Source organism: Psammomys obesus, unplaced genomic scaffold (assembly GCF_907164565.1).
Source record: "Psammomys obesus unplaced genomic scaffold, mPsaObe1.curated_primary_1811, whole genome shotgun sequence".
NCBI classification, from domain to species: Eukaryota; Metazoa; Chordata; class Mammalia; order Rodentia; family Muridae; genus Psammomys; species Psammomys obesus.
The window spans coordinates 16,460-26,587 of record NW_026594718.1 but is presented as its reverse complement, the minus strand read 5'-3'; the positions used below and the strand labels follow the sequence as shown (position 1 = coordinate 26,587).

The 10,128-nt window shown below is 49.7% G+C and overlaps 1 protein-coding gene across 2 annotated transcripts in view; it reads left to right on the top strand.

Annotated features, from left to right (window-relative positions):
• The first annotated feature begins 549 nt into the window (after window positions 1–549).
• Window positions 550–10,128, top strand: part of Eps8l2 (EPS8 like 2) — a 20,014-nt gene continuing 10,435 nt past the window's right edge. Inside the window, exons 1-4 of one of the 2 annotated variants that reach the window (XM_055619132.1) lie at window positions 550–690; window positions 3,459–3,579; window positions 3,662–3,717; window positions 4,526–4,590. In XM_055619132.1, the coding sequence (XP_055475107.1) occupies window positions 3,536–3,579; window positions 3,662–3,717; window positions 4,526–4,590 (165 nt within the window). In that variant the 5' untranslated portion in view covers window positions 550–690; window positions 3,459–3,535. The remainder of the gene's footprint in view (window positions 691–3,458; window positions 3,580–3,661; window positions 3,718–4,525; window positions 4,591–10,128) is intronic. The other variant, XM_055619131.1, reaches the window with a different exon arrangement.

The window sequence follows — 10,128 nt, the reverse complement described above, 5'->3', positions numbered from 1 at the left end:
GTAGCCCCAGGGTCAACGTAGTGGAGACAGGTAGCCCAACTCCATGATAGCCCAACTCTTAGGGGATGATGCTCAAGCTGGACTTTAGGAGCTCCTGCATGTGCAGAAGGGAGGGGACCCCGCCGGGGAGCTTAAAGCTCTGAAACCCAAAAAGCCTTGAACCCAAAGTTCCAGGCCCCAGGACTGAACCACTAAAGAGCTCTGGCCCGGTGCAACTGGGGGGTGGGAGGGCACCGGATAGCGGCTTGATTGAGACTTCCCCCCGGCTTCAGGGCTTCAGCCTCGTAGGCTTCATCCCGTACTGTCTCTGCAAGCAGGCCCATGTCCCTACCTGCTACTGCAGCTTGGCCAGTCAGAGCAGCTGGGGCCGCACCCTGCACTCTAGGGCCAGCTGCGGAGGGGCCCCAGGTGCTTTGGGGACCGCTGGGAGGGCACAAGGAGGCGAGGGAGGCGGAACTGTGTTGTGGGAGTGGGGGTTGTCCCAGGCCCGCCCCCACTCCCGGGTGACTCCGTAACCTGTCGCTCAGGTTCCTCCTCTCACAGCCCCGCCCCGGCCTATCCGGCCCAGCAGAGGTCCCGCCTGTCGGGGGAGAAGGAGCTTCACTGCTGCTGAGGCTCTGACAGACGGGGCCGGCGGACAAACTGACCTAGGGGACTAGGCAAACGCAGGCGCTGACTGACGGAAAGCAGGTGAGCGCTTCAGCCAGGAAGGTTGCCCAACTGGGCCTCAGTTTCCCAGAGTGGCCATGGGATGTGGAGCTCTGGCCCGAGACTTTGGGTCGGGCGCTTGGTTTGGAGGGCAACCCAGCACCGGGAGCTGAGAGCACCTGAGTGTGAGGTTTGGGATGATCGGGATCGCCGGACTCTGGGGCCAGCTAAGCCTGGGTTTGGGGGCTCTGAGTGGGGCGTGGGGCGTAGGAACTTGAGGGAGAGGCTGGGCCTGAGCCTTTCTTGGGCTTTTAGTCTAAGAACCGCTCGGCTGAGGCCCCATCGGTCCAGCGGGCGGCGGCCAGTGGTTCAGTGATATTTTTAAGCCAGTGGTGTGTGACTCACTCGCCCTGGTCCCGGACCCCTCCCAGCCCTGGGGCGGATGAGGGGAACCTGGCAGTTGACAAGAGAGGTGGTGAGGAAGGGAGGGCCTTCATTCCATCCAGCAGGCTGGACCTCCTTCAGACTCTCACCCTGGCATGGGCATACCACCCATACCACCCAGCGCCTGAAGGTTGGCCTTTCCTTGCTGTCTGAGCCCCAAAGAAACGAAGAGCCGGGGAAACGTCAGGTTTAGCCGGTCTTCAGGTCAAAGTTGGGATGTGGAGTCTCAGGGGATGGGGGTAGGGGCTGGGAGTAGATCCCGGCAGGGAGCCATCGGCCGGTGGGAGGACCTATGGACATCCACAGCTTGGCTCCCTAAGGTCCCCGGGACTGACAAGTCTGTACTACTAACTACAATGAGGGTATCCCTAGAGGTAGGGAGGGGGGAGGTGTGTCCACAGACCACCTCTGCTGTTGCCTCCTTTACCTATTGAGGAGGCAGGGTACTGCTGGGGCCCTCCCACCCCTAGACCTGTGCATTGACCTCTCCTAGCCCTGTCTGTTATCTAGAGCTGGGTGGCCCATCGCTCCCAGCCAGACTTCCTGGGTCTCTTCAGGTGCACCCATCCCCTCCCACCAAGAGCTTTCCAGTTATCTCAGCCTCTATCGCTCCCACCTGATGATTCCTGAACTTTGTTCCAAGACCAGGACCCAGCTAGCACCTAAGGAACTCCCCCATCCCTTTCCAGGGCCACACCCTGCTCCCACAAGGACAGCCAAGTGCCCAGGTGACTAAACTGACCCCTCCCCAAGGTCACTCAGCATGTAGAGCTGGAATTTGAACTTGGAGCCAGTTCTTCCGCCCTCCTTGCCCTGCCAGGGCCTCCTCCCCTTCCACTGCTGAACCTACCAAACACTCTAGCATGCTGGGCCTCCCTTCAAACCGGAAAATGGCCACAGTAAAACCGAAGTCCAGCCTGGGCCTGGGTGTTTCATCTTCACCAGCAATGGATTCTATGAGTTTCCTGCCTCCCACCCCTCTTCAGCTGTAGCAGCCTCCTAGGAGTGAGCCTTTTGCAGGCTAGAGGCAGCCCCGGTGTCATCCCTCTTCCCTAGGCCAAAGGTCCCGGCCTATATTCCCCCAAGGGCAGGGCTGCATGTCCAAGCCTGTCCCGAGTGTAGGTGCCTTCAGGCCTGGGTCTCCAGAAGTTTGTTTTGTCCTGGTTGTGTACTCCTGGCCCCACGTGCCTGGCGCCCTTGGCTGAGCTAGCCAGGAATCCCATTAAGCAAACACTAGGGCTTACCCTCTGAGGTCAGGAGCATTCCGGACATTCTCCATGGATAGGTGGACCTAAAAATCTGGCCCAGCCTCTTCTCATAAGCTGGGACCTGGAGTGGGGGCAGGAGTGCGGCAGGAGAGTCGGTAAAGGTAAGAGCTAAGGCCTCCCTTCCTGGCAGCCCACCCCTCAAGACCTGGCCAAACCAGAAAATACTAGAATACTAAAGGCCTTCTCCTGAGCCCTCATACCAGCACCCTGATTGGTGGCCCTACCAGTCAAATGCTTTAGCTAGGAGAGATGGTGGCTTCGCTAGTAATAGCAGACAGAGGTAGTCTGTGTATGTGGACCCAGAACATCAGGAAGAGCTGGCTGTAGAGCCCCAGCAGGACAGTTAGAAACACTGTTTACCTGTTTCTCCAGTGGCCTGAAGGCAGCCTGTCACTGAAGGTACCTGGAGTCATCATTTGATGTAAGGCTGGCCCAGGCCACCAGCTTCTGTTGTGTCTAAAAAGAACCCAAGACTAGTTTATAGGAAAAGCTTGCTCACATTCATATCTATGTCTCAGTTTCCCCAAAAATGTAACCAAGGGGAGGACAGGGCTGGGAATCCTACTCATGGACAGGCTTTGCATATTTACGGTCACCTGAATTTGTATTGGGGAGGCCAGTCACCCCCAAAACTTCTCTCTCTCCCCACCCTCTCGAGGGTCTCCCAAGAGGGAGCCAAGGGCTGGTCTGTTTGCCAGATCTGGAGGAGCTGGTCCCTGTGGACATGTTCACATGTATATGCAGAGGTCCCTTGGAATAGTGGGGTTCCTCTGTACTTGTGCTCTCCTAGGTCTCTAGCCTTACCCTCACCTGCCTCAGCTTCTGAAGGAGCTGTCCTCTCTCCTCAGTGTGCTCCCCACCCAGCCCTTCCAGCAGAGCCTCCCTGACAGCTTCTTGGGAGCACCTCTGCACAGAACCAAGAGTCTGAGGCCAGATAGGTCTCCATCGCCACCAGCAATGGCATGAGTCTGGAGGACTCTGCTACCTGGCGTGTCTGGCCAGGCACTGAGGGTTCCAGGCTGTGGAGCAGAAATGAGAAAGGAGACCCAGGCGTAGCCTAGCCGGGAGAAAGTGTCAGCTGAGCTCCTCTGTCCTTAGGTGGAGGCCAGGCACTGGGCCCTAGACACCAACCAGACTAAGGTCTGCCCTCGACGCTGGCCGCCACTGGGAACACCATGAGCCAGTCAGGGTCCATGAGCTGCTGCCCAGGAGCTGCCAAGTAAGTGTTGTCCTACCGCCCCCCAAGTCCCCAGGGAGGGGTGTGACATGAGCCCTGCCCTCACCTGCCTCTCCCCCTGCAGTGGCAGTCTGGGCCGGTCTTATGGTGTGCCCAAGATGAGTGCAAAGGACCTGTTTGGTGAGTGAAGTTTAAGGACGGTATGGACTTAAGGAAGATGAATGTGACCATAGTGGTCTCATCCTTGCTTGTCCCAAGCCTGGGTGGTTCTAAGTACCCAGGGGAGGCCTTTGGATCCTAATTCACTGAGAACTTTGGATATCTCCCTACAAGGCTCCTGGCTACTAAATGCTCTCCACTACACTGTAAGGGGAGAGGCCTTTACGAATAATTCAGGGAGCATTAATATTGATTCTACTGCGCAGCCTTGCAATCCGATCGAGTAGGTGGGGTCAGAGGGGACTATCTGCTCCAAAGCTACTTCTGCTCCATTGTGCCCCTCCCCAACCATGCCCTTCATTTGTGCCTCTGGATGCTGGCTACTAGATGCTGGAAGTTGGAGGCCTGGACAGCAAGAGCTCCAGAGAAAGGTGGTAGCTTGTAGGATAGGGGAGCCTTGGCCTGGACTCCTTCCCTAGGAAACTGGGCAGACTCCATTAGAGAAGACTGAGTTTCCTGCCCCTCACCCAAACAAACTCTCAGTGAGAGGCTGCCCCCTCCCATTCTGAATAAGTCCCTGTCTCCTGGAGCTTCAGGTCCCCAGTGGGGCCCATCATGGGGCCAAGCCAGTGGGCCTCCTGTGGATCCTCCTTGTCCCCACAGGAGCGTCAATGCCACTCCCCAGCCTGCAGTCCTTCCTGATGGCTGTGAGGAGTTCAAAGAACAGCACCTCTCATCTCAGCTCTACTCTCCCGTCACCCCTGGGGGTCCAGTCTCACCAGACTGGGTCTAATTCTTTGGGGTGCATGACATCTGTCTCTCCATCCAGAGCAGAGGAAGAAGTACTCCAACTCCAATGTCATCATGCATGAGACTTCACAGTATCATGTCCAGGTGAGGACCAGGAAATACCCCGTTCCCTTTGTTCCTGGGAAAGGTTGGAGAAACAGAGGTTCAGGGAGATGTGGGAAGGGAGCACAAAGGACTGCCCTGTGCTGGTCCTGGATCCAGCCATCGTGGTGGAACAGCTTCCTCGAGGTAGAGGGAGTTCATAGTGGGGCCCGCGTGGAGTTGGTACCCGTGGCCCACACCACCCAGGGTGCTGAGACATCACCTATGTCACTGTGCAGCTCAGAAAAGACCATGGAAGGAAGTTGTCATCTTGGCCCCAAAACAAGGAACTGCACTGGCAGGAACATGATGGAACAAAGACACTCTTTATTGAGTGCCACAGGGAGCCTGGATGGCACTGCTGAGTCTAGACATGACCTGTGCCCTTTGACCAGCTGCCAGCTTGAGTGGCCCTTCTCCCAGTCGCTTTGAATTTGCACAGAGAATTCAAGAACTGTCTTTTATAATGGTTTTCCTGCGAGTGGGAACTGACTGGGTTCCTAGCCGCAGACCGAGCTTGTAAGATAATAATGAGGAATGACAGAGAAGTAGAGAGAGGAGCCCCAGAGTAGCCAGCACTGGCGGTGGATTCCATGTATTGCTGGTTCTCCGCTGTCTCCCCACACCACACAGGACCCCTACCCCCAAAGTAAGGCAGGCTGCTGTCCTCAGAACCTTGCCTCCTTGTCTGTAGAATGGACCAGAAGAGCCATCAGGTATCCCCATGGCTCCTCAACCCTGCCATCTTGGGTAACCAAGGTTCTGACCACCCACCTGGGCCAATGGGTCATGATACGGGGACCACAGCAACTCAAGTGTCCAAGGACAGGGCATGGAGGCACAGACGGGTCGGCTCTGACCTCTTCCTTTACAATGTACCACTCTTCTCAGAAGTGGAACTTTGTCCTCCTTGGTGAGGAACTACGTGGGGCGTCCAGCCTGGCTCCTGGACTTTGGTCCATACTGCTTGACTCTGCCCAGCTGCTTCGGGGACCTTCCTGCTCAGGAGCCAGCAGGGCAGGGGTTTCTTTAAGGTTTTTCTGCCTCTTTCTGATGAAAAGACTGAAGCCTGGGGAAAGAGGCTGAGAAGCAGTAGAGGTCACTGAGGCTGTGCTTGCTTCTTTTGACTTTTTCCTGACTTTCTATATAACAAATTAATAGGGTTAATTAATAGGTTCTGTTACCATCAGAGTGGAACATAAAACAGCTCCATCACTCCCAGGTGTCTTTCAGACCTTGCATTCAAAGCCATCCCCCTCCCCCGCCCCCATCCCTAGCAATTCCATCTGTCTTGCATCCCCAACACGTATCTTTTTGGGAATATTACCCTGTAAGAGAGGTCCTATAGTTACAGCCACCTCTTTTTTGCTTCAGGAGCTCTTAAAAACAAAAACAAACCAAAACCATGAGCTGGGTATGGCAGCCTGTAACCCAAGCACTTAGGGAGGCAGAGGATCCAGGACAGCCAAGGCTATATGGAGAAACTCTGTGTGTGTGTGGGGGGGGGGGGGGGGGGGGGGGGGAGCGGGGAATCCATGTACAGAGGATGGAAGAAAGTTCCAGCACCCTCACCTCTTCCGTAGCTCAATCCAAGCTTTCCTCCACTACTGCCCTGCCTCAGGTATGCAGCGATGCCCTGAGTTTATGGAAGTATTTTGAGCATATGGTTAGACACGAGGATTAGAAATAGCTTCCTCTGTGCTGAGCCTAGTAGAACATGCCTTTAATCTTAGCACTCAGGAGGTGGAGGAAGAAGCAGCCAAATTTCTGTGAGTTTGAGAGTTTGAGACCAGCCTGGTCTACACAGAGAGTTCCAGGACAGCCAGGCTTACATACACAGACTCTCTCAATAAATAAATAAATAAATAAATAAATAAATAAATAAATAAATAAATAAATGAGTAAGTAAGTAAATAAATAAATAAATAAATGAATAAATAAATAAATAAATAAATAAATAGAAATAAGCAAGCTGACATTGGTGGCGCACTCCTTTAATCCCCCAGCACTCAGGAGACAGAAGCAGGCAGATTTCTGTGAGTTCAAGGCCAGCCTGGTCCACACAGTGAGTTCCATGACAGCCATGGCTACAAACCTATAGCCCTGTCTCAAAAACAGATAAAAATTTTCCTCCAGTTGGTAATCCATTAACTAATGTGTGTCCTTGTCTTTTGATAAGCACACATGTTTTATTTTGGAGACATCTAGTAATGTAACTATTTTTCTTTTCTGGTTTTGGTTTGGTTCTGGTTTTTCGAGACAGGTTTTCTCTGTGCAGTAGGCCTGGCTGTCCTGGACTCTCTCTCTCTGTAGACCAGGATAGCCTCAAACTCACCGAGATCCACCTGCCTCTGCTTCCTGAGTGCTGGGATTAAAGGCATGGACCGTCATACCGGCTCTGTTGTTGTTGGGTTTTTTTTTAATCTCCAAGGAGTTGTTGCCTAACACTGACAGTTTCTGTGTTTTCATGGTACTGTAGTCTTTTGCATCTAGGCCCATGATTAGCTTTATTTTATTTTATTTTTGAGACCCTGTTTCTAATTAAATAAATAAGCACATTGCTAGCATTTGATTGGCATTGAGTCAAATCTATTACCTGTTTAGGAAGAACTGGCATCTTAATATTTTTTATTCCCATCCACAAACATGGGATGTTTCTCCATTTATTAACTTTCTTTAATTTTTTAAAACAATGTTTTTTGGCTTTCATTGTGGAGGTCATATTTATATCTAAATTATTCTTTAGCTTACAATGTTACTATGGGAGGTTTCCCCAGTGCAATGGTTATCACGTCATGTTCACCATATAAATAGTGTGGTTTTATTGTGGCTTTGGTTTTGGTTTTGGTTTGGGACAGAATTTCACTACAGAGCCGTGAGTGACCTGGAACTTGCTATTTAGACTAGGATAGTTTCCATAGAGATTCACCACCTTCCTCTGCTTTCCCAGTACTGGATGGAAGGCTTGTACCACCACACCTGACACCAATGGTATTGTTTTTGTTTTTTACTTTTGGTGTTGTTTTAATTTTTTAATATTTATTTACTTTTTAGTATGTATGAGTGTTTTGCCTGTATGTATGTATGTATGTGCAGCATATGTGTGTCTGGTACCCATGGAGGCATTAAATTCCCTGGAACTAAAGTTACAGACAGTTGTGAGCTGGTGTGTGGGTGCTGGGAACTGAACCAGGGTCTTCTGCAAGAACAAAAGGTACTCAAACCACTGAATCATCTCTCCAGCCCCTTTTTATTTTTTGAAATTATAGCATAATTACATCATTTACCCCTTCCCTTTCCTTCCTCCAAATTCTCCTATATATCCTTCTGACTGTCTTTCAAATTCATGGCCTCGTTTTCATTAATTGTTGTTTTATATATATACATATACATGTATATACATATATATTTCTAAACATACAATTTGCTCAGTCTGTACGATGTTACGCATGTGTATGTATGTTTTCAGCACTGACCATTTGGTATAGGACAGTGAGTAGATGTGCTCTGCCCTAGAGAAGCCTATTTCTCCCATACTCAGCCTTACTCAGTTGCCTACAGTTCTTTGCCTACAGGATTGAGATTGAGGCCCTGTGGGCTTTCCCCATCCACTCTGCCATGTCTACCGTTGTTACCTGTGTTCAGCTCCTGATTGGGCAGCCATGTTGGCGAGACTTTATGAGTCTAGGAGACGCAGTCTCACAGCAAACTCCCTGCTCCTCTTGCTCTTACACAATCTTTCTAGTCTTTCTTCTGCAATGTTACCTGAGCTTTAGGTGTGGGAATGGCTTTGTAGGTTTATCTTTGGGACTGGGCTCCACAGCTCTACATTTTGATTGGTTGTGGTTTTCTGTAATGGTCTCCCATTGTTGCAAAGAGACGTTTCCTTGTTGAAGGGTGAGGACTACATTTATCCGTGAGTATAAGGACAAATATTTAAAATGTAATTAGGGATTATGCTGGTGTAATGAAGTGGCAGTTGTAGTTTCTCCTCTAAGATCTATAGCTTCATAAGTCTTGGGTGGTTGGCTGTGTTTTCACTACTAGGCATGATTTCCTCTTGCTAATAGAATCTTTATTTTTTTAAGAAGATTTTTTTTTATGTATGTAAATGTTTTATCTACATTTACATCTGCCAGAAGAGGGAATCAGTTCACACAGATGGTTGTGAACCACCATGTGGTTTCCGGGAATCAAACTCAGGACCTTTGGCAGAGCAGACAGTGCTCTTAACCACTGAGCCATCTCTCCAGCCCCCGCTAATAGAATCTTAAGCCCAAATAGAGAGCTGTGATAACCACCAAGGTTACAGCACCGTAGCACTATATTTTTACACTTCGCCTTCTAATTATCTTCTGCTTACATATAGCTAACCAATGAAACCTTAGTATGGTCGTCACGTGTCCTGAGACTTTGGTAAAGTGAATGATTTCCTCGTAGTCCAGACTGTCTTCATAGACAATTAAATTGTATTCTATATTTTATCTGTCACATGCTTTTGGAGACAGTTCTTTCAATTCTTTAGCATAAAAGGTATTAAATTCTGTCAGATGTTTTTTCTCTAAAGCTATTGAGATTTGTTCACTGCTATTAATATAAAAAAAAAAAAAAAACCATACTGAGCCATGTGGTGAGGGCGCTCGCCTCTGATTCCTGTACTCCAGAGGCAATGGCAGATCTCTGTGAGCTCAAGACTAGCCAAGGCTACACAGAGAAACCATGTCTCATAAAAAAAAGAAAAAGAAAAAAAATTATGAATTGGTTTTTGAATGCTGAATAAACTTTGGTATTTATGATATGTTCATTCATTCAAGATGTCTTCCAGGTATATTGGCACACAATTATAATCCAGCATTCAGAGGTAGAGCCAGAAGAATCACCACAAATGCAAGGCTATCTGCTTAGCAAGTTCCAAGCAGCCTAAACTATAAAGCAAGACCCTGTCTCAAAAGTCTCAAAAGTGAAGCAAACAGCTGGGCATGGTGACACACTCCTTTAATCCCAGCACTTGGGAGGAAGAAGTAGGAATCTCTGAGTTCCAGGCCAGCCACATAGTGAGTTCCAGGACAGTCAGGGCTATGTAGAAAGAGACCCTGTCTCAAAAGAAAAAGAATGAGCCAGGTACTGTGGCACACTCCTGTATTCCCAGCACTCTGAGGGGCAGAGGCAGGTGGATTGCTGTGAGGCCAGCCTGGTCTACAAAGTGAGTGCAGGACAACCAAGGCTACACAGAGAAACCCTGTCTCAAAAAAAAAAAAAAAATCAAAAACCAAAAACTAAACAACACAAAAAAGCACCTGCTGCTCTTGTAGAGGACATGGGTTCAATTCCCAGGACCCACATGGCAGGTCATAACTATCTGCAGTTTCAGTTCCAAGACTTCTAATGCCCTCTTCTGGCTTCCATGGGTTGCTGCATGCACATTTGAACTACAAGCACACACACATGCACAGGAAAATACACAAATAAATGGATGGAGGGATGAGATAGATAGATAGATAGATAGATAGATAGATAGATAGATAGATAGATAGATAGATA